The sequence below is a fragment of the Heteronotia binoei genome, chromosome 1 (genome assembly GCF_032191835.1).
Source record: "Heteronotia binoei isolate CCM8104 ecotype False Entrance Well chromosome 1, APGP_CSIRO_Hbin_v1, whole genome shotgun sequence".
NCBI classification, from domain to species: domain Eukaryota; kingdom Metazoa; phylum Chordata; class Lepidosauria; order Squamata; family Gekkonidae; genus Heteronotia; species Heteronotia binoei.
Genome location: NC_083223.1, coordinates 194916135 through 194943684, shown reverse-complemented (window position 1 = coordinate 194943684; position 27550 = coordinate 194916135). Strand labels below are relative to the sequence as shown.

At 45.6% G+C, this 27550-nt stretch overlaps 1 protein-coding gene across 1 annotated transcript in view; it reads left to right on the top strand.

The window, feature by feature from the left end:
- The window catches only part of LOC132576480 (dynein axonemal heavy chain 14-like), a 193873-nt gene that overhangs the window by 41050 nt on the left and 125273 nt on the right, over window positions 1-27550 (top strand). Inside the window, exons 5-7 of the mRNA XM_060245693.1 lie at window positions 4818-4880; window positions 6145-6283; window positions 7499-7630. Of these exons, the coding sequence (XP_060101676.1) occupies window positions 4818-4880; window positions 6145-6283; window positions 7499-7630 (334 nt within the window). The remainder of the gene's footprint in view (window positions 1-4817; window positions 4881-6144; window positions 6284-7498; window positions 7631-27550) is intronic.

Here is a 27550-nt window from a genome sequence, read left to right as displayed (position 1 = left end):
CGCAACAACAACAACAACAGCAGAGCTATAAACCCAGGCCATGAAAACCAGCGCCCTTCAAACGTTCCAGATCTCCTCGACAATCTGAATACTGGAAACGTAAGGCTCCTCCTCCAAAGCAATCCTTTAACCAGAGACAGCAGAGACCACAACCACCTAAAAAGGCTGCGTCTTCGTCAAAGCAGTCTCTTTGACTTTCTACCTCTACCAATTCAACACGTTTCCAGACTTCTTCCATTTCACGACAATTGGCGACAAATAACCACGGACAAATGGGTTTTGAACATCATTTTGAGAGGTTACTCCATAGAGTTTCAAGCACCACCAACAAAACATCATTTTGTTTCCACTCCCCCATCCCCTTCTCTTCAGGAAGAAATAGACACCTTAACAGCCAAAGCGGCTATAGAGCCTGTCCCAGGCCAATGCCATCGGACAGGATTTTATTCCCGGTACTTTCTAGTCCCGAAAAGGGATGGGGGACAGCGCCCGATTCTGGATCTAAGAGCCCTAAACAAATTTATCCGTCACAGAAAATTCAGAATGATCACCTTACAATCGATTCTGCCCTTAATTCCCAAAAACTCTTGGATGGCACTGGTAGATTTACAGGACGCATACTTCCACCTGACAATACACCAATGCCACAGAAAGTTTCTGCGTTTCGCCGTCGGCAGCAACCACTACCAGTTCCGAGCCCTGCCCTTCGGACTCTCCACGGCACCACGGACATTCACGAAATGTATGGCGGTAATTGCAGCACACCTCAGACAACGCGGAATTGCAACCTACCCATACATAGACGATTGGCTCCTCGTGGGAGCTTCAAGGGCACAGTTGATGAAAGACATTTCAATGACACTTGCGCTCCTAGCAGAACTGGGCCTCCAGGTCAATCAACAAAAGTCACACCTTACCCCGACTCAAGACATCCATTTTATAGGGGCTCGCTTGTGCACCACGGACCACAAGGCGTATCTTCCTGTGGACAGGATATCTTCCATTCAGACGCTGGCTGCACAAATAATACAACAACCCAAACAAACGGCCTTCAACATTCAGCGCATGTTAGGACTCATGGCAGCCACGACAGCAGTTCTAACACACGCAAGACTACGCATGAGAACCCTACAAATCTGGTTCGTCCGTGCATTTCGACCCCAACGCCAATCTCAAGGAACAGTCCTCACTGTTCCAAACCACATCCTCCCCTCACTCGAATGGTGGACAGTACGAGCTCACCTGCTTGCAGGAATGCCATTTTTACGGCCAAGCCCATCAGCAGTAGTTACAACGGACGCCTCGAGGTGGGGCTGGGGAGCCCATCTCGACATACTCACTGTCCAGGGGCAATGGACACCGTACGAACAGTCGCTCCACATCAATTGTTTAGAGCTTCTAGCTGTTCACAGAGCTTTAAAATCGTTTCTTCCATCTCTTCAAGGCCGACATGTACAAATCGCCTCAGACAATGTGGCGACGGTCTTTTATATAAACAGGCAAGGAGGAACTGCATCCACCCGCCTTTGCAAAAGAGCAATGCACCTTTGGCACTGGAGTATTGTTCACCAGATCCATCTCACTGCGGTACATCTTCCTGGCGTACAGAATGTTCAAGCGGACAGGCTGAGCAGATATCTCATCAACGACCACGAGTGGTCACTCCACAGGTCGTACCTTCTGCCAGTATTCTGGAAATTCGGAACCCCCTCAATAGATGCGTTTGCTGCACCAGACAATGCACAGTGTGCTATCTTTTTTATGAGAGGTCCGCCCTCACAACAGTCTGCAGGGGATGCCTTCATACAGACATGGACCGGTCCACTGCACTTCCTCTTCCCTCCTTTCCCGCTGATAACACGGTGCATACAGAAAATTCAACTGGACAACACAGATTGCATTCTAGTGACGCCATGGTGGCCACGCCAGCCATGGTTCACAACCCTCCTCTTTCTGTCGAAAAATACTTACCATCACTTCCCTCTGGCACAGAACCTCCTGTCCCAGCAGAACGGCAGGGTTCTCCATCACGACCCGAACAGGCTTCGCCTAACGGCTTGGAGGATATGTTCTCAGACTTTCCTGAAGGAGTAAGACACGTTCTCTTAAATGCGAGGAAACCGTCAACGAGAAAGTCATACTCCATGAAATGGAAAAGATTTTCCATCTACGCTACCAAGCATAATTTCAGACCTTTCTCGGCTTCCATACCTCAAATCTTGGCATATACACTGCATTTGTCAGAAAAGGGCCTCACGTACTCATCCTTAAAGGTGCACCTTGCAGCAATCTCAGCTTTTCACCCGCATGTACAGGGTCGGACTGTCTTTTCACACCCTGCAGCGAAATCCTTCTTAAAAGGAATCCTACATTTGCACCCACCATTGCGGCAAATGTATCCTAGCTGGAGTTTATCGCTAGTGCTAAGCCAACTAGTAAAACCGCCTTTCGAACCTATGGCTACAATACCGCTTCACCTTCTCTCATGGAAAACGGCTCTATTAGTCGCACTCACCTCTGCTAAGAGAGCAAGTGATATTTGCGCATTCAGAGCAGACTCGCCTTACACCATTTTTCACCACGATAGGGTGGTGTTGCGGCCAGACCCTGCCTTCTTACCCAAGGTAGTTTCCGCATTTCATTTACACAGAATCACAACCTTACCTGCCTTTTTCCAACGTCCGACGGACAAGGGGCAAGAAGCTCTACACTGTCTAGATGTTAGAAGAGCACTCGCTTACTATATAGATAGAACAGCATCGTTCCGTACGGACTCCAGACTTTTTGTGGCCTACGGCCGCCTTAATAAAGGAAAAAAGATATCTACACAGAGACTGTCAAAATGGTTGGTTGCTGCTATAGAGCTGTGCTACAGACTCGCAAAGCAACCAGTCCCATCTGCCATACGAGCTCATTCCACAAGAGCTTTGTCAACGTCATCTGCCCTTGCCAGGGGTGTATCCATGGAGGACATTTGCGCCGCTGCCGCTTGGTCTTCCCCTTCGACCTTCGCCACGCACTACGCTTTGGACGTTTGTGCTAGGCGGGATGCATCCTTCGGACAGGCAGTGCTCCGCTCCATCTTTGACTAAGGAGTCGGTCTCGGCTTGGTGAGTAATTGCTTGCCTTGTAGCCTGTTATGTGCTGACTGTGTTGCACTAACCTTTGCATTTTTCCTTTCTCCAACTCTAGTGCCAGCACCCACCACCTTGCAGGTCAGCTTATCAGTCACCCATGTGTGGGACTGCACAGAGACCACGAAGAAGATAAACAGGTTACTCACCTGTAATTGATGATCTTCGAGTGGTCATCTGTGCAGTCACACACGCCCGCCCAGCCGTCCCCGCTGCTGGCTACTGGTCCTATACAACCGCTCACCTACTATGTCAGCGGCGGGGAAAGAAACTGAGTGGGTGGGGCGCCTCCCTCTCGCTCCAGGCATGCGCAGTGGATGCCTGCTCCCCAGAGCGAAAGGGAGTGCGCGCCAAAAATAACGCCTAGGCTAGCTTTTAAAATCTCCGAGGTAGGGTTCGTCCTGACGGGAAAACCCATGTGTGTGACTGCACAGATGACCACTCGAAGATCATCAATTACAGGTGAGTAACCTGTTTTTCTTGAAGACTACCTTCCTCAGGAAAACGGACCTCACTGAGAGCTGAGCTGCTATGTCAGTATTCAACCTGAGAAGTTCGTGGGCAACTAGAGCAGAGCGTCGTTCAGGGCGACCACTGGAAGTCTAGATAAACAACATCTATTGGGTCCCCCTTTGTTTACATGTTTCTTCACCCCCTCAAAGAACAGGTTAGTGAGACAAGATCTTCCCTTACAGAACCCATGCTGAGTCTTCCTCAATAACTTTTGTTCATCAATGTGCCTACTAATTCTCTTTTATAATGGTTTCCACCAACTTTCCTGGTATTGAAGTCAGACTGACTAGCCTGTAATTTCCCGGATCTCCTCTGGAACCCTTTTTAAAGATGGGGGTGACATTTGCTACCTTCCAGTCCTCAGGAATGGAAGTAGATTTCAATGAAAGATTACATATGTTTGTCAGAAGATCCATAAGTTCAACTTTGAGTTCTTTCAGAACTCTTGGATGTATGCCAGAACTCTTGGATGTATGCCATCTGGACCTGGTGACTTATTAGTTTTTATATCGTCTATTTGTTGTAGGACCTCCTCTCTTGTCACCTCAGTCTGATTCAGGTCTTTCAACACCCCTTCCAAAATAAGTGGTTCTGGAGTAGGCAAATACTTCTCATCTTCCACAGTGAAGACGGAGGCAAAAAATGTATTCGGCTTCTCAGCCATTTCCCTATCCTCCTTCAGTAATCCTTTTACCCCTTGGTCATCCAAGCGCCCCACTGCCTCCCTGGCTGGTTTCCTGCTTCTAATATATTTGAAGAAATTTTTATTGTTGGTCTTTATGTTTTTTGCAATATGCTCTTCGTAGTCCCTTTTTGCCTGCCTGATTGCAGTCTTGCATTTGATGTGCCACAGCCTGTGTTCCCATTTGTCAGTATACTACTATCCATTTGTCAGTATACTTCTTCAAGACAAATACAGATTATTTCTTGATTTGATACAGTGACTGCTGTGATTTGAGAAATGAGTGCCTGGTGGTACTGCCTGGGGTCAAGCCCAACAAAAACAGTAGTGCTAGAGGCAGGATTGTTATTATAATGTCAGAATGTTTTTACTTATTAGCTGTAACATATCTTAATTCTTGTTGTTTGTGGAAAATTATAGTTGAATAATTAATTATTGCATAATCTTCCATGTCTCTTTCTAATTTTGTGGGACAAAATTTTTTTCAGACAGAAGAAATATTTCATTCAATGGAAAACCAATGTTAAGAGATCAAAAATATTGAAGAGCAAGTGAGTGCATTGGTAAAAGTTATGGTTGCGAATTTAACAGGCTACTTTTGTGAGCAAAAAGAACTTTGATTTGCACTGGGGAGGGGCAGTTCCTATTTTCCACTGATTCCCCTCTCCAGCCTCAGCCCTGCATGTTATATCATATGTCTTTCTCAGCTAGCTCTAAACCTAGAGTTAATATGTAGTGTAGAAGAAAGGAGGAGAGAAAAGCCCTATTTCATGAGCAGAATTAGGTCATAAAAGGAAACTATCAAGTATCCAGATTATCAGTTATGCTTCTCCAGGAATCTTGTCCCATTCCAGTTTGAGAGCCAGTTTGGTGTAGCGGTTAAGAACTTCAGACTCTAATCTGGCTAACTGAATCTGATCCCCCACTCTTCCACATACAGCCAGCTGGGTAACCTTGGGTCAGTCACAGTTTTCTCAGAGCTGTTCTCTCAAGAGCAGTTCTCTCAGAGCTCTCTCAGCCCCACCTACCTCACCGGGTGTCTGTTGTGGGGAGAGGAAGGGAAGGAGATTGTAATCCTCTCTGAGAGTTGGCATAAATCCTCCTCCTCCACAGAATGAGAAGTACACCATAAAATCTGGTCAGCCATGATTCAATTTAAACCAATGGAGTTCTTTAAAAAGCCTAGTCTTGAATCTGGTGATAGTAGAAGGAGATATTTTAGGAAGCACAATTGTATTGTCTTCAGTTTTGTGAAGTTTAATAGTTAACAAAAATAATCATGTTTAGTCGCACCTATTTTTCTGCCATATTACATTTTAAATTTATATCTGCCACCTCTGCATGAGGAAAAAAACAATCCTCTAAAAACAAATGTTAAGAGCAGCTCAGTGGGTTAGACCTCATACAGTTTAGGTTCCCTTCTTGAAGAATTCTTCTTAGGTATAGGAGTAGAGTACTTTGGATGTATCATGTTGTGTGGCAAACTGTAAAAGTTATTCAGACATGTGCAACAAAAACTTGTATTCACTCAGGGGCATCCTCAGCAACTCTCCATGTGGAACCTTTAGAATGTGCTTTTTAATCCATATAGTTTAAAAACAAATTTAGAGTTATTAAGAAGCTATCTCATTGCAGAGGAAATAAGCAAAGAATTCAGGTTGTGTGTTTCAAGTCCAAGTCACGATTAAAGATAGTATCATGTTCTTGAGATGTGATACATGAGGTAAATTAGTGGAATTGTGTTTCAATATGAATTAGTGCGAAGACTTCTGTTCATTGTACACATTGTACAAAAAGTACTGTTTTTGTTTCCAGAACAGCGATATACAAACAGTTGTTTTTTGCTGATGAGACATTTCAAAGCTGCTTGCTTTATATCCACGGACTGTGCAATGATGCAGTTAGCACCAAGACTTATAAATCTCGTGAAGTCAAAGCTATTCATTTGATAAAGGTGAGGCGAGGGGTGTATTGAAAGGGATAGGGAAAAAAATCTCAGTCTTCAACTGTAAAGTTTACTATTGTTGAACTTTTATTATAACATTACTGCTGTTGAAAGGAATGTTCCCAGGGGTGTGGGAAAATAATCAGTTTGCTAAGGCACCTAGTGGTTTAACCTGCACCATTGATGCCAAAATGCTACACCAATTAAACCTGCAGTGTAGCAGTAACAGTGGGGAGAGGAAACATCTCCCTCCCCTGCCCCCAGCTCCATGCCTCTGAGGCCCAGACAACATTGGATGGATGAAAAGTGGCACAGACATTCACCACGGCCCTGCTCCTACCCCACACAAAGCAGCCAATGACAGGCAGTACCTGATCATATCAAACCCAGTCCAGGCCCTGGCTAAGCAAATATTATGGTACTTCATGTTATGATTACAGTTCTCCTGTGCCCTTTGGTAGTAGCTTTGTAGTCTTTTTGATACCTATTTTTAATGCTCCTAGCAGATAAGCTTTTAAATTATTTTTATGATTTTAATGTTCTCTCCTTTTAATTATTGTGGGGGGTTTTGAAATGCTGTTGCCGCTATTTCCGTTGCTGCTATTTATTATATATATTATATATTTGTTACATTGTATCATTGTAAGCTGCCTTGAATACCAAATTTAAGTGCAGTATATAAATATTTTTAATAAATATATGTATTGTCATACTCTTAATGTTGTGTGGTTAAGTGTACTAGACCATTATATAGCTTTTTTTTGTTAGAAAGGCATACAATTGAACAGAAAGCTGCAAATAGAGAAAATACAGAGGAAACATGTTAGTATCATATAAGTTTCTTTTGTATCAAGTTTGGAGTCTTTCAAATGGGGATATTTTCATTATATACCATTCAAAGTCAAGACACTCAAGGGAGATTACACTTTAAGATATGTAAAGGCAAAGCAACAAAATTTTAAAAAATGGCAGAAATTGGCTCCAGCCATTGACTGTTTGTTTAGAACATGATGGTGTGGACTCCCTGGCCTTGGGCTTTTTATCCCTCTTCACCTCAGGACACAGGTCTTTGGGAAGGTGAGTACTGGGCTATCCAAACCAAGTTCTCATTGCTTTGGTGCTACATGACTGCTTAGGCGAACACAGTGTTTCAAAAGGATTCCAAAATTTCTGAAATTTTCAGGATTTTTTCTTATCTGTAGTATTTTTCGTTTGTTTTCTTAGATAGACACAAATCACACATATACTTTGGATGAATTTTGTGGGAAACAGTATCAACAAAGTAAACAAACACTCAGTCAGCTCCAGGAATTTAAAGAGAAAGTAATTGAAGCAATTGAAAGTACATTTTTAAAGGTAATTACTTTATCACCTTTTAAATTATATTATATATATATATTTGTTTGAATTTTATTGGTCGGATCCTGTGGATGTGCAAACTGAAGAAGCTTGTGGCAAAGGATCTTCTCCATCTTCTCCTTGTTGTACAAACCATCAGTGCTAAGAGTTGAGTCCCCAGCCCAATTTAAGGGACTCAACAGCCAGAGGTCTAAGTGAGGTGATCCAGAGATTCTACCATTGCGTATTGATAGGCAAGGAGGAAAAACAACTTCTTATCTCTCTGTACCAGCAATTATCCCTTAGTTTTTCCTCAGGTTTTCTTCACAAAATATAACATATTTATACAATTTGATAACAAAGCAGGTCTAGTTGATTGGTCACAAAGTTCTCGCTTTTAGTCTTTTATTACATTTCATTGGTTCAAAGAACACTTGTCTCTATTCTGGGAGATAGGAGATCACCCAGGATGAGGTAATTCCTTTGAAGCCCCTTTGTTCTGTATTTCAATGCCTCCCACTGGCATCTGAACAGAACTCTATGGTTATGGTGGTCATCTAAGCCAAGGGTTCAGGTTCTTTTTAGATTTTTGGCTCGGTTCCTGAGCATGTGTTAATAAACAAAATCTCTACTATGTGGGGTTGTTGTGACCTCCAAGCCAGGAGGCTTTTTCCTGGTGGTAGGAAAACTGCTTACTTTTCAGTGAAGGAATATGACCTTTAGTGAGGGATGTTTATATTTTCTGTCAGTACTGTAAAACGCTTTGCAATATACTTTTGGCCATTCAAGTAACACTGATTCCTGAGTGTTAAGACAGGCTACATAATTGAAATCAGTTGGCACTCTGTGCATGCTCTAATACAGATCTGAATCTGCATTCTACACCCTCATTCTGTCCCCCTATAGTACACCCAAGAAACTCTCTGCTAAGGATAGGAGAGACCCTTTTACGTAATACCAACTATAGTGAAAAGAGGGAATCTGACAAACTGATCCCCCATTCTTCTGTTGTTGGAGTAAGATTAGTTCAAAAGCTTGCTTCTCAAGCTGAGGGATGGGAGATAATTTTACCTGTCTCCTCCTCACTCCATCAACCTGTGCTATGAAGCATTTTGTTTACAAGGTTCCTGTGATCCTTAGGCAACCCTTTTTATGAAGGCTCAGGCCACAGTAGTTGCGCGATCTGCCTTCTACTATCTTTGGCAGGTCAAATAGATGGTGCCCTATCTGACTCCCCAGGACTTAGCTACAGTGATCCATGTAATGGTCACTTTCAGGCTGGATTACTGTAACTCGTTCTATGCAGGCTTGACCTTGGGGCTGATCCGGAAACTTCAACTGGTGTAAAATGCGGCAGCATGGCTGTTAACTGGATTACTTTTACGGGCAAGCAGTCAGCCGATGCTATGAAAATTGCACTGGTTACCAATCGAGTACTGGATCCGCTTCAAGATTCTAATACTGGCATTTAAAGCCTTGTGTGGCCTGGGACTGACTTACCTGCGGAACCACATCTCCCCCTATGAGCCTTGAAGAATACTGCGATCTGCTAATCAACATCTTTGGGCCATCCCTGGCCCAAAGGACGTCCAGCTTTCCTCAACCAGGGCCAGGGTTTTTTTGCTCTTGGCCCCGACCTGGTGGAATCAACTCCACATGGAGATCTGAGCCCTACTGGATTCACTACCATTCCATAGGTGTCAGAACTTGTAACTTTGCTTTCCTTGGCTTGACCAAACTGACTCCATGCTGTAACTTAATACTAACATAGAGTGCTTGACCACAGCCATTAACCCTGGCCCCTGAGCTATGCCAAATATTTAGGGCAGTAGGGCAGGCGGCAGATAGTCTCTGCTTAACATCCCCAGGTGCCCTTTGAAGACAGGCCGTTTGGCCTTCACAACAGGGGAGCACCCTCTCCTCTGATAACGAAGGCTGGGAAGAAACAAATCTTGTCTGAGACCGTGTGAATGATTGTTTTATTGTGCTTTGCTGCTGGCATAAAATGTAACCAACTGCCAGGAATTGGCATTGCTGTTATTTCGTTGCTCTAGTACTGTAGTTCTTCAATAAAGATCCTAACTTGTAACAAGTATCGGACTCGTCTGAAGTTCATCCAAGTTCTGACAATAGGTCCTGCAAGACAGAGCTATTCCGCCAGGCTTTGGTTGAGGAAAGCAGGCGTCCTTACCTTACTGTTTATACCATCCATCTGTCCCCCCACATGACTTACCATTTGGATTATTATATTCGGGCTGATATCTGTGTTTTAATCTGCAAAATGTGCCTGCACCACCTACATTATATTTTAACTAGTTGTAGTTATTTTGATTGTTATTACTATTTTATTGTTGGATTTTAATTGTTTTTATTATGTCTGTAATCCACCCTGAGCCCGTCATGGGAAAGGACGGAATATAAAACTACCAAAATAAATAAAATAAAAATAAGCCTTGGAAGTGAATGTGAAACTGCTGGGAGAGTTGAAAGATTGGGAAGATCCTCCTGATTGAGCTCTTTCCAGTCACCAGCCATAGGTTCCAATCCATTATTGATTTCTTCATATTTTCTACTGTGCATTTCATTCAGATTGTTTTAAAAATGAGATAGAAGGAATAAGGGAAGAAAGTAGATGAGGGAAATCCCTGGAATAAGGACATTTTATTCATTGTATTCATCATTGTGGCTTCTTTGCAGGCATAAAGAGAAAGTGCTGTACTTGTTATAATTTTATAAACTCTCACATTCACCCCCATAATATATACAACACATCCAGAATACTATGTCATATTGATTTCTAATTGACAATGGGACAAGTGTCCTCAAAGGACAAATATAGTAGTAGTCCACAATACTGACTCCATATGTACTAGTTTCCAACAAGGTTCAATAGGATCCAAAAGTCCAATAAATCCAAATGAGGTCCTGGTGTTGCTTTTCACTTTGTTCTGATACTTCCTCAATGGACAATATTCTTGTACATATAATACATAAAGTACATATAAGATTTCCAAAATCACAACTGGATTACATTTACAAACTGGACTGTCAAAGCCAGAACTGGACTAAGGGAACTTTCACTCCATAACAGAAGGTTTGGCAGCCATTCAAAGAGTGGGAAAGTTATTCGTCCTCTACATGAAACTTAGTCCTGTTCTGCTTTGCCAATTCTGTCTTTGACAGTCCACTTTGGAAGTCTTATATGTATTTCATGTGTGCAAGAATATTGTCCATTGACAAAATATAAAAAAAAAGTGTTTGGATTTATTGGACTTTTGGATTCTATTGAACCTTGTTGAAAACTAGTACATGTGTGGTCAATATTGTGGACTACTACTATTTGGATTATTGTGGGCTACTACTATTGTAGAGAGTTATGTATTGGTCCTTTAAAGACTCTTGTCCCATTGCTGATTGGAATGAATTCCTTCTTGAAGCTATGTCTGTAGCCGTCATTACTTCCTGCAGCAGTGAACTCCATGTGTAAATCACTTCCTGTGGCAGTAAATTCCATGTGTTAATTGGGTGAATCCTCCCGGAAATCATCCAAACCCTTAAGAATAACAAACTGGCTCCTAATACTTCAAGAATTCTGTATAATGGACAAGCTGTCAGACTCTATGTTCAACACTAACTCTGCTAATCTATCTCTTCGCTTTGAAACTATCTGGTTCCCCTTCCTAGAACCCTTGGCTCAATATGATGTATGTGCTTCCTTTCTAGATGCAGTGAACATCATTTATTAATTGCTTGGTCATAGTTCTTTGTTTACCATTAATAGAGATGTGATATAATGTAAATTTAATTTACTGAAAGTACTATGCTTTAATGGCTCTTTTTTGTAAGCTCTTGGAGGATTGGCTACATCGGGGTGTGTGGCTAATATGCAAAGTAGCTCCTGTTATTCCACCCCTGGTTGTGATATTATATTGTAATCTCTGACTACAATAAAGTTGAAAAAGTTAAAAAAAATTACTGTTTGGGTGAAGAAGTACTTCTTTTTATGTGTCTAAGTTTACTGTTCATTAATTCCATTGAGTACCCATGAGTTCTTGTGTTGTGAGAAAGGGAGAACAGTACTTTCTTTACCTTTTCTATCACATGCATAATTTTGTAAACCTCTATCATGTCATCCTTCAGCCATCATTTCGCCAAGAGAAAAAGCTGTAACATCTTTAATCTTCCTTCATAAGGAAGGTATTTCATCCCCTTAATCATTTTAGTTGCCCTTTTCTGCAATTTTCCAATGTAGTAATATCCTTTTTGAGGTACAGTGACCAGAACTGCACACAGTATTCCAAATTAGGCTGCACCATAGATTTATACAGGGGCATTAGGATACTAGCTGATTTGTTTTCAGTTCACTTTCTAACCATCCCCAGCATAGCATTTGCCTTTTTTATTGCACTCGCACACTGTGGCTGATTTTACACTCAGATTTGATGAGCACTGGATCTGCACTGAATCCGCCTGCTAGAGATACGAGTCATTTAAAATGCATCCACATTTTAAAATTTGCTCCTCACCTTTTGCAGAGTTTTACATCTACATTTGCAAAAGGAAGAAAGCCTGCAGGCCCTCACCCCTCCCAGAGGCTGGAGGTTCAACTTAGCTGTCTCTCGAGATTGCCTGGTCATAGGTGGTGGTGGTGGTGGGGTTTGAAACCCCAGTTAAGCTGCTGCTGTCGCATACATACTCTCAACCACCCCAAAATGGGCTTTGCTTTGATTCTGGTTGGAACTGGGCTTTTATTCCAGGAGAGGGGAGGAGAAGTGGGTACAGCTGCCAACAACCTGGAGCAGGGGAGAGATGCTGCCCCTGACAAGGACTCCAGCCCCCTGCGCAGCAGTGCGCACATTGCTGCTACACATTGCCTCTTTCTCCTTGCAACAGAAGTTGAGATCAGAGAAGAAGAAGGTGCACTGCTCAGCTGCTCTCACCTGAAGGCAAGAGCATCTGGGCAAGGCTGGGCACACTCTTCTTCTCTGAGCTTGGAGGAGAAGAACGTACCCTGCTCCGCTGCTCTTGCTTTCAAGATGAGAGCAGCCAGGTGAAGTGTGTTCTCCTCCGAGCCTGGCTTCCCTTCTCTCTCTCAGCTTGACTTCGCGAACGAAGATTTAAGAAGGGTGCAGTAGTCCACGTCCGCTGCAGGCTCGCTGGTGGCTGACAAGACCAATGCGGGACAGGCAGATCCGGCCACAGTGGCTGCAGGGAAAGGTCTGATTTGGGGTTGGTGCTGTAGCAGTGCGATTCTTCCTCAATCTCCTTTTGTCCTCAAGACCAGCTATGCGTGCGTTCTCAAAGGAAGAGACAGCCTGGTGGATGGTGTGCCTCCATGCTTTGCGATCTGAGGCTAGGTCAGACCACTGGTGATGGTTGATGCGACAGGTGCCAAGGGATTTCTTCAAGGAGTCCTTGTACCTCTTCTTTGGTGCCCCTCTATTTCAATGGCCGGTGGAAAGTTCGCCATACAGAGCAATCTTGGGAAGGCGGTGGTTTTCCATCCTAGAAATATGCCCTGCCCAGCGCAGCTGCATCTTCAACAGCAGTGCCTCGATGCTTGTAACCTCTGCCCTCTTGAGGACTTCAGTGTTGGTCACAAAGTCACTCCATTGGATGTTGAGGATGGTGCGAAGGCAGTGCTGATGAAAGCGCTCAAGGAGTCGCAGGTGATGACGGTATAAAACCCACGATTCGGAGCCGTAGATGAGGGTTGTCATCACGACCGCTTGGTAAACATTGATCTTTGTGCCTTTTTAAAGATATCTGTTGCTCCACACTCTTTTGTGCAGTCGGCCAAATGCACGGTTTGCCTTTGCCAGCCTGTTGTCAATCTCCTTGTCGATCTTGGCATCTGAGGAGATGATGCACCCCAGGTAGCTGAACTGCTGGACTGTCTTCAGAACTGATTCACCCACAGTGATGCAGGGAGGGTGATAATCTTCCTGGGGTGCAGGCTGGTGGAGAACTTCTGTCTTCTTCAGACTAACTTCTAGGCCGAATAGCTTGGCAGCCTCTGCAAAGCAGGACGTCATATGCTGCAGAGCTGATACCGAGTGGGAGACGAGTGCAGCATCATCAGCAAACAGTAGCTCTCGGATAAGTTTTTCCATTGTCTTGGAGTGAGCCTTTAGTCGCCTCAGGTTGAACAGGCTGCCATCAGTACGATAGCGGATGTAGACACCATCGTCGTCATCTAGATCTACTGCGGCTCTTTGAAGCATCATGCTAAAGAAGATCGTAAAGAGAGTTGGCGCGAGAACGCAGCCTTGCTTTACACCTGTGCCTATTGGGAAGGGCTCCGAGAGATCGTTGCAGTGTCTGACTTGGCCTCGCTGGTCTTCATGTAGCTGGATGACCATACTGAGGAACCTTGGGGGACATCCTAAACGTTCCAAGATTTGCCACAGGCCGTTCCTGCTAACGGTATCAAAAGCTTTGGTAAGGTCGACAAAAGTCACATATAGACCCTTGTTCTCTTCCCTGCATTTCTCTTGGAGCTGCCTGAGAACAAATACCATGTCGGTGGTGCTCCTGTTAGTTCTGAAGCCGCACTGGCTCTCTGGGAGGAGTTCTTCTGCAATGGTGGGCACCAGTCTGTTCAGGAGTATTCTGGCAAGGATTTTGCCTGCGATGGAGAGCAGGGTTATCCCCCGGTAGTTGGAGCAGTCTGACTTTTCCCCTTTGTTCTTGTGTAGAGTGATGATGATTGCATCGCGAAACTCCTGTGGTAGTTTGCCTTGTTCCTAGCAGGTGACAAGTACTTTGTGAAGTGCGCTATGTAGTACTGTGCCCCCATGCTTCCAGATCTCTGGTGGGATTCCATCAACTCCCGCTGCCTTGCCGCTTTTCAGTTGCTTGATGGCTTTTAACAGTCTCTTCTAGGGTGGGGATCTCATCCAACTCTGTTTTCACTGGTTGAAGTGGGGTGAGGTGGATTGCTGAATCTTGAACTACGCGATTGGCACTGACGAGAACCTGAAAATACTCCGATCACCGGTTCAGTATGGATGCCTTGTCTGTGAGGAGCACTTGGCCGTCTGCACTACGCAAGGGACTCTGAGCCTTATATGATGGGCCATATACTGTCTTCAGGGCTTCGTAGAACCCTCTTAAATCACCAGTGTCTGCACACAGCTGGGTTCTCTCTGCAAGCTTGGTCCACCACTCGTTCTGAATGTCTCGAAGCTTGCGCTGGAGGTTGCTACATGCAGCGCGAAAGATTGCTTTTTTCCCGGGACAGGAGGGCTGAGCAAGATGTGCTTGGTAGGCAGATCTCTTTTTCGCTAGTAATTCTTGGATCTCTTGATTGTTCTCATCAAACCAGTCCTTGTGCTTCCTTGTGGAAAACCCGAGGACTTCTTCAGAGGTCAACAGGATGGTAGTTTTTAGGTGTTCCCAGAGTGCTTCTGGAGAAGGGTCTGTGGGGCAACTGGGGCCCTCAATTCTTGACTGGAGTTTTGCCTGGAAGGCAGCTTTAACTTCTGCTGACTGAAGGCTGCCAACCTGAAGCTTCCTTTGAGGGATACCTTCAAGCTGTTCTTCTGCTGAAAGATAATGTTGGTGATGGTGAGCTGATGCTCCGTGCAGAATTCTAGCAGGAGGCGCCCGTTATCATTGCAGTTGCCAATGCCGTGTTTGCCAAGTACTCCTTTCCAGGCTTCCGAGTCTTTACCTACTCTGGCATTGAAGTCGCCAAGGATGATCACCTTGTCCTCTGTAGGGGTCTTCCGTACGAGGTTGCGTAGATCAGCATAGAACTTGTTCTTTTCTGCAGGATGTGCTTGAAGGGTTGGGGCATACACACTGAAGAGTGTTGCATGCTGCTTGTTTTGAAGTGGGAGGCGCATGGACATGATGCGATCTGAGTGACCTGTTGGCAGGTTTTCGAGTTTGGAGGCAATGGAGTTCCTGACCATGAAGCCAATGCCAAAAAAGGCGGCTCTCAGCCTTTGACTTACCCGACCAGTAGAGGGTATAGCCGGCACCATGTTCTTGAAGACTACCTTCCTCAGGGAAACGGACCTCACTGAGAGCTGCTATGTCAATATTCAACCTGAGAAATTCGTAGGCAACTAGAGCAGAGCGTCGTTCAGGGCGACCACTGTCTACTGTGTCAAGCATGGTTCTGATGTTCCAACAGGCAAGCTTTAGTCTTTGCACACTTTGTGAGGCAGGTGCATGCCTTTTCTTTGTTGTTATTTTTTGACCGCAAGTAAGGATGCCCGTTGACCGCGGCTAGCCAACTGGGGTGGGGGAGACGAGCTTTGTTTAGGCCACCTTTTCTAGGCCCCTCTCCGTGTGGAGCAAGCAGTGCTGTCCCTAGATAAGGCTGCTTGGTCGTTCAGGGTGATGCCGAAAAATGCTTTTGTCTCTGGGTCAGCATCAGGCGACCAATGTTAGAGTATTTTGCACGCAGCAGAAGAGCTGAAGGAGAGGGACAGGCAAAACACAGGAATTAATAGACAAGAGAAACAGCTGTATTCAATGGTAGATATATTTACCAGGAATAGTATCCAATATTCAGAGTCGTTGCCAGGCCAAGGTCATACACAGTAATCAGTACACACTTCAGTAGATAACAGTATACAGCAGTAAGTATACACAGCACGATCCAAGCACAGTAGCATAGGATCCAACACCAGCAGTGATCGCTGCCACCCAGATAGCGGGCCTCACAGAACCCACAATCCTTACAGGCAGACTGAGCAAGCTCACTGAGCTTCCCTAAGTACACATACCAATCATCAGGGTTGCATCAGCTCTGTGAGTCAGCACAAAGCCTAATTACAGGTGAGGTCATCCCACCTTACCTCAGTAACAGGTAACAGCTGGATCATGATGCAGCATGACTCAGCATGACATTGCAGAAACAACATTACTATTACTAAGATGGAGTCAGTCAGCCATTTTAGGACTGAGTTCCAACATTCTCCTCTTAATAGTTCTGTTCGTTTCTCAATCCGAGCCTTTTACAGTGCTCATTATGCTTTTCCATAGTCTGGGGTTTCGTAAACATATCTGCTGTATTGTGGCCAGTATCACAATACCTTATGTTTATCAACCCTTCCATGATACATGATCTGACATTTTGGTACCGTATGTCAGTGTACCTATTCCTTGTCTTTACTCCTTCCGCTTTTGCAATCTCAATCACAGCTTGATTGTCTTCCAGAACTTCAACAGGCTTCTCTGCCTCTATATGCAGGTCCTTTAGTAGCTGTCTAAACCATTCTACCTCAGTACAAGCGGTAGAAAGGGCGCAGAACTCTGCTTCTGTGGTGGACAAGGCAACCACACGCTGCTTTTGTGTCTTCCAGCATACTAATACCTCTCCCAAATATATGGAAAGACCTGTTGTTGACTTTCTGGTTTCACAGTCACTTGCAAAGCTTGCATCTGTATACACTTTCAGTGCTAGCTCCCCCCTAGGTTCGATATAAAGACACCAGTCAGCAGTGTTCTTTAAATATCTCAACACTCGCTTAGCAGCAATCCAGTGATTCTGCTTAGGGTTCTGGGTAGCTCTTGCCAACAGATTACAGGCTACTGATATGTCTGGCCGTGTCCAATTACTGATATAGCTCAGACTACCAATTAACGACCTGTACATTTCAACATTACATGGTGGGCTATCAGTAACATCATTTACAAAGCCAGTCACCATAGGGGTTGAAACAGTTTTGCAATCAGTCATCTTGTACTTGTCCAACAAATCTATGATTTTAGGTTTTTGTGACAGTTTAAAACCTTGTGTAGTTTTTGCAATATCTACACCCACATAGGTCTGTACAGTACCAAGATTTCTCAGTTTAAACTTCTTACTTAAGGCTGAAACAATATCATCTGTTTGTTTCTTTGTCTTGGTCAGAATCCCCAAGTCATCCACAAAAGTAAGAACAATACATCGTGTTTCACCACTTCCCTTGGTAAACACACATGGATCAGCAATGCTCTGGGTAAACCCTAGCTGTTTAAGTGTACCCACTAGGCATTTTGACCATTGATGACCACTTTGCTTTAGACCATACAAGCTCTTATTTAGTAACCAGTATCCCTTTCCAGTACCAGGAATACCCTCTGGTCTCTTTAGAAACGTGGCTGAAGCACTAATCACCACCTCACGACTGTCGAGCGTGCCAAAACGATAACAGCTCCCGTTTCTCTCATACCCGAGAAACCTCATACGTCTAGCCTTCAGTTGGCCTTTACGTCTGAGCTGTTGAGGAATATGAACAAAAGCTGTAACTCCAAATACATGCAAATTTGCCAAGTTAGTTACCTTGTCATGCCATAGGCTTGCTGGTATTTTGCCAGTAGATGAACACCAAACTCTGTTCAGGTTGTAGTTGGCACAGCACATAGCCTCTGCCCAAAATCTCCAGGGCATATCTGCATCACGTAACATACACTGGCACATGTCTTGCAATGTACGGCCTCTTCTCTCACAAAAAGCATTATGGGTAGGTCTGTACGGAGCAGTCAAACGGTGCTCAATCCCAAGCTCTGCAAACAAACTTTGAAAACGTTTATTAACAAATTCCGAGCCTCTATCAGAAATAATGCATGCAGGCACATTTCCAGTTTTTTTCTTAACAAACCTTAGCCAATTCTGCATATTTTGAAAGGTTTCAGTTTTAGCTTTCAACAGGTAAACAAAACCATACCTTGAATAGTGATCTTCTATACTTAAGACATATTTGGCCCCGCCCACTGACTCCTTAAAGGGCCCTATCAGGTCTAAGAACACTAGGTCAAGAGGTTTCTTACTAGTAAATTTACTTGGAGTACGCACAGGAGCTTTTGTAGACTTCACAAGCTTGCAGATTTCACAGTCAAGAAATTCCTTGCAAGGTTTAAGATTAATACCTTCTGCCTGTTCAACAGTCTTCTTTAGAGCAGGAAAACCAGCATGGCCTAATTTCCTGTGTAAAAGATGACAGCAATTATCATGCACTGGTTTATTTACACAGACGTTATTACACGTTTGTACCTTGGTATGCTAGAAGTATAAATCTTCCTTCAGCATTGCCTTTACACACACACCGTCCCTGGTCCTCAGCTCACAGCACGAGGTGTCAAATTGCAGTTTGAAACCTTCCCTGCACAGAGCAGACACAGACAGCAGATTCATCTTAAGTGAAGGAACAAAACCCATAAGCAGCTCCTTCCTTAGGCTTGGCAGGAACACTTTCCCTCTGCCAAAAACAGTTGCTTTAACTCCATCTGCCAAAACAACAGACTGGTTATCAACAGGTGTGTAAGTAGTAAACAAACTCCTCTCTCTACAGAGGTTCTCCGACGCTCCGCTGTCAATTAGGAAAGATTGAGTGTGGTTAGTTGACTTACCAGTAGTAACGAGATGCACATTACCACTCTTATCAGCAGACCTCATTTCAGACCGTCTCTCTTTCCCTTTCTGGCCTTGACAATTCCTAAACAAATGTCTGGATGAGCCACACCGGAAACATTTCTTCCTTACAGCCATTACATTACCTGTTTGACAGTCAGGATCCTCCTTAACAGTAAATTCACTGCCCCTCTCTGGCTTACAGACAGGCTTTTTCTCCACACGTAGAGAGGAATTGGACTGTCTCTTGCCATATTCATCAAGAAGCCGTCCAGTTACGACGTTCATGGTCAACCCTGTCTCAGGCAAACCCTCCAGGCTCGTTATCACAGCGTCATATGATGCATCTAAAGAACTTAAAAGTATGCACACCTCCTGTGATTCAGAAAACATTTGGTTATGCTCTCTTAGCTCTAGAAACATCCTACGCATAGACTCTATATGAGATAACATATCAGCATTAGCTGCCAGCCTGGTATGCAGAAGCTTCCTCACCAAACGAATCTGAGAACCGACAGTTCCTCGGACGTAAATTTCCTTCAAAGCATTCCAGCAGTCATTAGCCGTCTCCAGTCCTGCTATATGCACCAGCTGGGAGTCGTCTAGAGAAAGACCTATTAAAGACAAAGCCTTAACATCCTTTTTACGCAAAAGGTCTGCAGCTTTTCTGTCCTCAGCAGCTTCCTCTGCCTCCTCAGCAGCCTCCTCTTCACCCTCCGGGCTACTGATAGGAGCAGCCACCACCTCCCACAGCTCTTGGTGCTTTAATAACAGACTGACCTTCTGGGACCACGTAGCATAGTTAGTCCCATTCAGCTTAGTAATGCTGAGCCCAGAGAAGGAAACAACATTTGCAGCTTCCATCTCTGCTACTTATCACTGGACACCTGGGCAACTTGGCAGTCTGCCTCCGTCTCTTCCAAAACACTGTGTTGCCTCCTCTGTCTTCAGAACAGCAGCACCTCTGGAAACACTGGGAGCACTGGGAGCTCTGGGCCCATAACCAATGTTAGAGTATTTTGCACGCAGCAGAAGAGCTGAAGGAGAGGGACAGGCAAAACACAGGAATTAATAGACAAGAGAAACAGCTGTATTCAATGGTAGATATATTTACCAGGAATAGTATCCAATATTCAGAGTCGTTGCCAGGCCAAGGTCATACACAGTAATCAGTACACACTTCAGTAGATAACAGTATACAGCAGTAAGTATACACAGCACGATCCAAGCACAGTAGCATAGGATCCAACACCAGCAGTGATCGCTGCCACCCAGATAGCGGGCCTCACAGAACCCACAATCCTTACAGGCAGACTGAGCAAGCTCACTGAGCTTCCCTAAGTACACATACCAATCATCAGGGTTGCATCAGCTCTGTGAGTCAGCACAAAGCCTAATTACAGGTGAGGTCATCCCACCTTACCTCAGTAACAGGTAACAGCTGGATCATGATGCAGCATGACTCAGCATGACATTGCAGAAACAACATTACTATTACTAAGATGGAGTCAGTCAGCCATTTTAGGACTGAGTTCCAACAACCAATACCCTAACCGCCTACATGCAGGATCGGGACTGCGGCTTCCAGTGGCATCTTCCACCTGCCGTTTCGCCACTTGCCCATCGCTGCAGGACTTGGTGTGTTGTGGGTTGTGGATGTGGATGTGGATATGCCCTTCAGGCCTGCGCAGAGGAATTTTTAGGTGAAGCACAGTGTGCGCGGTACTGGCTCTACCCTTTCACCTTGGGGTCATCTGCCATGGCCCAGTAAGCCGGGACACCGGCTTCCCTTGTAAGACTCGCTTAAACACAACGCCGTGCTCTGTTTTACACCCCCCCCCGCATGCGCCACGCCTCCGTGGGGGAGGGGAGAAGGAAAGAGAAAACAGCAAAGTAACAGCAGATTCATCTTATTGGTACAGGCACTCAGCACACAACCACCTTTCCTCATATTTCCTGATGGAACTCAATCTGGCTAGTCTAGCTCTGATACAAATAATTTGTGAATGGCCTCCGACAAGGAGTGAGACAGATCTTAGCAGTATTCCCTCTAAGCTGAGTTAGTGAGAGCTAGCTCACAGTTTTTTAGTTTCCAGCTCACACATTTTTGTTTTAGTTTAGGAAAAATGGCCCCAGATCATATTAATGTATGCAGTAGCTCACAACTTTAATGTCAGTAGCTCACAAAGTAGAATTTTTGCTCACAAGACTCCACAGTTTAGAGGGAGTATTGCTCACCAGTGCTTTCAAATGCCTCTAGGGGGTTATGACTTTGAAGCCCAATGAGAAGACTCATTAACAGAGGTTCATCTTGCCATTCAGTCTTGTCAAGACAAGATCTTCCCTTTAAGAATCCATGCTGATTCTTCCTCAGTAGCTTTTGTTCATTAATGTGTGTATTAATTTGTTAATAGACTCCACCAATTTATCCAGTGTCAACATTAGACTGACAGGCCTGTAATTTCCAATATCTCCTTTGGAACCTTTTTAAAAGTTGAAGGTTACATTAGCTATCTTCCTGTCCTCAGGAACAGAGGCAGAGTTTAGTGATAGATTGCATATTTTGTCAGGAGATCCATGAGTTAACATTTGAGTTCTTTCAGAACTCTTGGATATTTGCCATCTGAGCCTGGTGTTTAATTTGTCCATCAGTCGTAGTACCTCCTCTCTCTCGTCACCTCAGTCTGACTCAGGTCTTTCAACTGCCCTTCTGAAAATGGCAGTTTTGGAGTGGGCAAGCACCTCCCATCTTCCACAGTCAAGTCCAAGGCAAAAAATACATTTAGCTAATCTACCATTTCCTTATCATCCTTTAGTAATCCTTTCACCTCTTTCTCATCAAGGGCCCCGCTACCTCCCTGGCTTATTTTCTGCTAATATATTTTTTTTGGGGGGGATATTGTTGGTCTTTAAGGTTTTTTTGCAATATGTTCCTCATAGTCCCTTTTTGCATGTCTAATCACTTTCTATTTTATTTGTTAAAGCCTGTGCTCCCTTTTATTTACCTCACTGAGACTAGGACTGATTCCTCACTCACCTTGGTCTGGGGCAGGCTTCTGTTTCTGCGCAGAGCAAGCTGGCGATTCGCACCAGTTGCTCCGCGCTGCCATTTTGTGTGGCAAACCTGCAATTTGCCCGCTGCAGGGCAAATTGCGGGTTTGCCCTGCGCAAAATGGCGGAGTGGAGCAACTGGTGCGAAATTACCAGCTTGCTCCGCATGGAAATGGAATCCTGCCCCGGACCAAGGTGAGTGCAGAATCAGCCTAGCTTTCCACTACTTAAAGGAATCCTTCTTACCTTTTACTACTTATATTACTTGGTTTGTTAACCATGCAGGCCTTTAAAAACATCTATTTGTACCTTTCCTAACATCTGGTATACATTTGATCTGATCTTTCGGTATGGTAGTTTTAAATAGTCACCAAGCTTACAGAAGGCACTTGACTTTTCTTATTTTTCCTTTCAGGTTCTTCTTCACAAGCCCCCTCATTTGAGAGAAGTTACTCCTTCTAAAGTTAAATATGCGTTGGTCTTTATGAACACCTCCCAGTTTACATAAATGCTACACTTAATAGCATTATGGTCATTGTTCCCAGCTTTTACATCTCTCACCAGGTGTTGAACATTACTTAGGAAGTCCAGGATTGCCTTCCTTTGGTAGGTTCTGTGACCATCTGCTCCATGGCATAGTCATTGAGAGTATCTAGAAACCCAATCTCTTTCTCCTGACTTGTACATGTATTGACCCAATCAATGTATGGGTAGTTATAATAATCTATTATGACACAGTTAATATATCCAGTTGCTTTCCTTAATTCTTTTGCTTTTTAAAATTCAACTTCTAATCTTTGATCTGGTGGATGATAATTAACTTTGATCTGGTGGATGATAATTAAGCTTCCTTTTGGGCCCAATATTTCCATCCATAGCGTTTCTGTAAGCCAATCGATTTCTTAAGATACTGAGTTTTACTAGACTGCATACCCTTTCTGACATTCAGAGTAACTCCACCTCCAACCCTTTCCTCCCTATCCTTCCAAAATAATTTATATCCAGGAATCACTGCATCCTTTTGATTATCGTCATCCCAACAAGTTTCTAAAATGCCCCACAATGTCTGTGTCTTGGGATCTTCAGCCTGAATTCTTAAACTGGTTCACTGAATGACCTGCCTGCCTGTTCTTTGGCTTTATTATTGTATAAAATAGCCTTCTTGTTGGCCATTACTTTTGCTTACAGGGTGGGGAATTTGAGGATCTTCTTCGTGGTCTCTTTGCAGTCCCACACATGGGTCTTGCCGCAGGCAACGGATCCATACCTCGGAGCTCCAATAGCTCGCCTATAGCGTTTTTTGGCGCGCTTCCCTCCCGCTCTGGGGAGCAGGCACTGACCGCGCATGCCTGGAGCAGGGCGGGGGGAGCGCCCATCCCACTCAGTTTCTTCCCTCCCGCCGCCCGGACAACACCTACCTCGCTGCGTTTCCTCCTTATCTCGTTCTTCTCCTCATCTGGTATCGTATATTTCTTCTAATTTCCTCATTCTTCTTATTATTTTTCGTCCCTATATAAAAAAAAAGAAGACCGTTTCTGCGCTTTTCTTTCCTTATTTCTCTCCCTCCCTTCCCTCCCCTGTCCGGAGCGTATGGAAGGGAAGGTTACGTTTAAAAAAGTGCAGGCGCTGTGGAGCGAAAATCCCCACTTCAGACGGCCACAGCTACTGCTTATTCTGTCTCGGGGAAGCCCATCGAGTGGCCTCTTGCTCACATTGCGCCAATTTCGGCAAGCAGGCCTGTAAGAACCGCGCAGCAAGACTCCAGAGTTTCCTTCTTGAACGGTCCCTGCGGGTTATGCCCTCGTCTGGCTCGCCGCCTCCCCCACAACGAGCAGGAGATTCGGCTTCTTCGGACGCGCTTCAATCCCAAAAGCAGAAGTCGCAAAAGTCCGGAAAGAAACCCTCGAAGCACGCCGATACTGGCCACAAGGCTTCGAAAAAATCGCGTCATTCCGAGTCGACGGATTCAGTGCCGAAGAAATCTTGCCATTCCGAATTGGCTGATTCGGCTCCGAGAAAACCTCACGAGTCACACTCGGCTTCCAAGAAACCGCGAGACCCCTCGGCTTCGACAACAATGGATCCTAATGCATCCTCTTCGGCCCAGCTGCTGCTTCCGCCAGAACTGTCGGCACCGTCTGATGTCATCACTGATATGCCTCAGCTTACACCTCACTCGTCTACGGCGGTGGAGGTGATTCCAATTCGATCTCGCTCGCCTTCGGTGCACAGCGTGGTGCCCTCCAAGTTTCTCGAACCTGATCCATCTACCGATCCCACCCAAATCTATCTCCGGTCGTCTCTTCGACCCGGTTCCTTCCGAGATGTCACGGTTTCTCCCTTGTTCAGGGAATCAGCAACCCAGGTCTCCACTTACCGAATCCGATCTCGTTCGCCTACAACCCATGTCTCCTCGCATCGAATCCGATCTTGTTCGCCACCAACCCATCTCTCCACTCTTCAAGTCCGCTCTCGCTCACCACACAGGCGCCGCGACTCCGGCTCGTCCACCTATTACGAACACCATGACTATTATGTGCGGGGGTGATATGACTATTCGTCCTTCTCTAGATCTCCATCACCTAGGAATCGGCCTTACTGTCGCCTTTCCCGCTCACCTTCGGAGGAGGGAACACGCCGCTCCCGATACCACGAATCCGTTCCTTATTTGGGCCGGGATGTTCTCACTCCTCAAATCCGCCAGGAAGATTCGCCTCGATTCCGCGACTACGCTCGACTCCGAGACCCTGAGTATTTCCCCTCTCGGCACACGGAATCTTTTTGAGACCAAGAACATCCTCGCTATCGGGATACGGAGAAACCTCGCACTGCCACCGCAACTGTATCAGTTGCCCCACCTATCATCGTTACTCCACCTAGATCCTCTAGTAACCAATGGGTGCAACCCTCCAAGCCTCCAGCCTCCACTTCGGAACCTATCATACCTCCACCTTCTCCTTCTAGGGAGGACTCCCACTCCGACAGAGAGACCTCAGCATCATCGGATTCGAAAGACCACCCTGCTTCTTTAGCCTCGGACTCTACTGCACAGGTCCGCCTTTCCCCGTTGGATGCTTCAAAGGCTTACTTAAACCTAATCACCACCATGGCTGAGACTTTAAAAATTGCTCTACCTTCGGATTCACCCAAGGTGTCTGACATTGTGCGCGATTTAGTTCAGGCTGATTTTCCACCAGGATCCCTACTTCCAATGCTGCTGGTGCACCTGGAGATCTGCGGGAGGCCTGGGACAAGCCTGCCTCGGTTCCACCCACTTCAAAACGGTTTGACTCACTCTATAGAGTTCATGCCCCCGATGCTAAGTTCCTGGCCTCACACCCAGCTCCTAACAATATCATCGTACACTCAGCCACTAAGGCCAAGCCCTCCAGACACCCCACGCCGCCTGATCGAGAGGGGAGAAAATTGGACACCCTGGCAAGGAAAATATTTAATTTAGCTTCTACCAACTCTAAGCTCAATAATTATTTAGCCTACTTCTCTGCATACATCTTTAATTTGGCAAACCAATTCACGCCCCTCATACCTTCTCTCCCAGAGACCGGCTTCCAGTCTGGTCTCCGAACTGTCCAGAGTGTCTAAGCAGCAGATCAACTCTATCTGCCATGCTGTATCATGTTCCTCAAGGGGATTTGCTTCATCAGTTGCCTTGCGTCGCCACGCCTGGCTAAGGTCCACCAATTTGCAGCCAGACATCAAGCAAAAAATTGAAGACCTTCCCTTCAATGGTCTAGGCCTTTTCCATGCTTCCACAGACGAAGTATTGATCTCGGTTGACGATGGCCGTAAGAGGGCGAAACACCTGGGAGTTTCCCAACCACCCGCCCAGCAATTTAACCGCAGCAAACCCTGGAGACCATCTTTCCAGAGACGTCAGCGTTCACCCAAGCAGAATGATTACTGGAAGAGAAAGCCTGTACAGCAAAAGCCTCCATTCCAGCAGAGGCCTCGGTCTCAACAGACCGAGAAAGCTTCCCTTCCTGCCAAACAGTCTCTTTGACTTTCTTCAGATATAGCCTGCCTATCAAACACGTCTTTCCCCATTCCTTCCGACCTGGAACTCAATCACAACCGACTCCTGGGTGCTAACCATCGTCCGCCTAGGCTACGCAATCGAGTTCATTTTACCACCTTGCCACCACTACTTTACAACTACCCCTCCCTCTCCACATCTCCGACAGATTCTGGACTTGCTCCAGAAAAATGCCATAGAACCTGTTCTTCCTCAACATCACGGGACGGGGTTCTACTCGAGATATTTTCTGGTGCCCAAGAGTGATGGAGGCAAGCGTTCTATTCTAGATCTTCGGAAGCTGAACGAACATATAACATACAGAAAATTCAGAATGGTCTCTCTGCAATCCATCCTGCCTCTGATCCCCAAGGATTCCTGGATGGCTTCCCTAGATCTTCAGGACGCTTACTTCCATGTGACCATCCGGCCTCAGCATCGGAAATACCTTCGATTCGCCATAGGTCAAGATCACTTTCAATACCTATCCCTGCCATTCGGACTCTCCACCGCCCCCAGAGTGTTCACCAAATGCATGGCAGTGGTGGCAGCTGCCCTACGTCTCCGAAACATCCCCGTCTTTCCATATATAGATGACTGGCTCCTGATTGCACCAACTCAGCACCAACTGGAGAGGAACCTCGATACAACCCTCTCTCTCCTGGCTTCCCTGGGCCTCTGTGTGAATACCACCAAATCACATCTCACACCGACCCAGGATCTGCAATTCATAGGGGCCCGTCTATGTACGTCCCTTCATCGGGCCTTCCTCCCAGAGGATCGAGTCCAAACTATCATCTCTCTTGCCAGTTCAGTTCAGCAAACCCCTCTTCAGTCTGCCTTCACCATCCAACGGCTCCTAGGCCTCATGGCCGCAACTACATCTGTTCTCCGCTTTGCAAGGCTGCGGATGCAGCATCTTCAACTCTGGTTTGTTCGTGCCTACCATCCGCACATGCAACCACAGAGCACCCTGCTTACCATTCCCCGGAGGGCACTTCTCTCCCTCACCTGGTGGACTGTACCCAACAACCTCCTCTCTGGGATGCCGTTCCTTCCTTCTCCTCCGACGGCTACCGTGACCACAGATGCCTCCAAGTGGGGATGGGGAGCCCACTTAGAGGACAAGACTGTCAGAGGGCTTTGGACTCCGTCCGAGAGGGCCATGCACATAAACTGCCTAGAACTGATTGCTGTGCACAGGGCCCTCCATTCGTTCCTCCCGCTGATCAAGGGTCGGCACGTCCAGATCTCCATGGACAATATGGCTACAGTGTTTTATATAAACAAACAGGGCGGCACCAGGTCCCTTCGGCTGTGCTGTATAGCCATACTGCTCTGGGAATGGTGTGTCAAGCACAACGTCTATTTGACTGCCATCCGCCTTCCAGGCGTGGAGAATGTTCTGGCCGGCTCTCTCAGCAGGGTTCGGATAGACGACCACGAATGGTCCATCAATCAATCAGATCTATCTCCATCGCATCTTTCTGTGCTTTGGAACGCC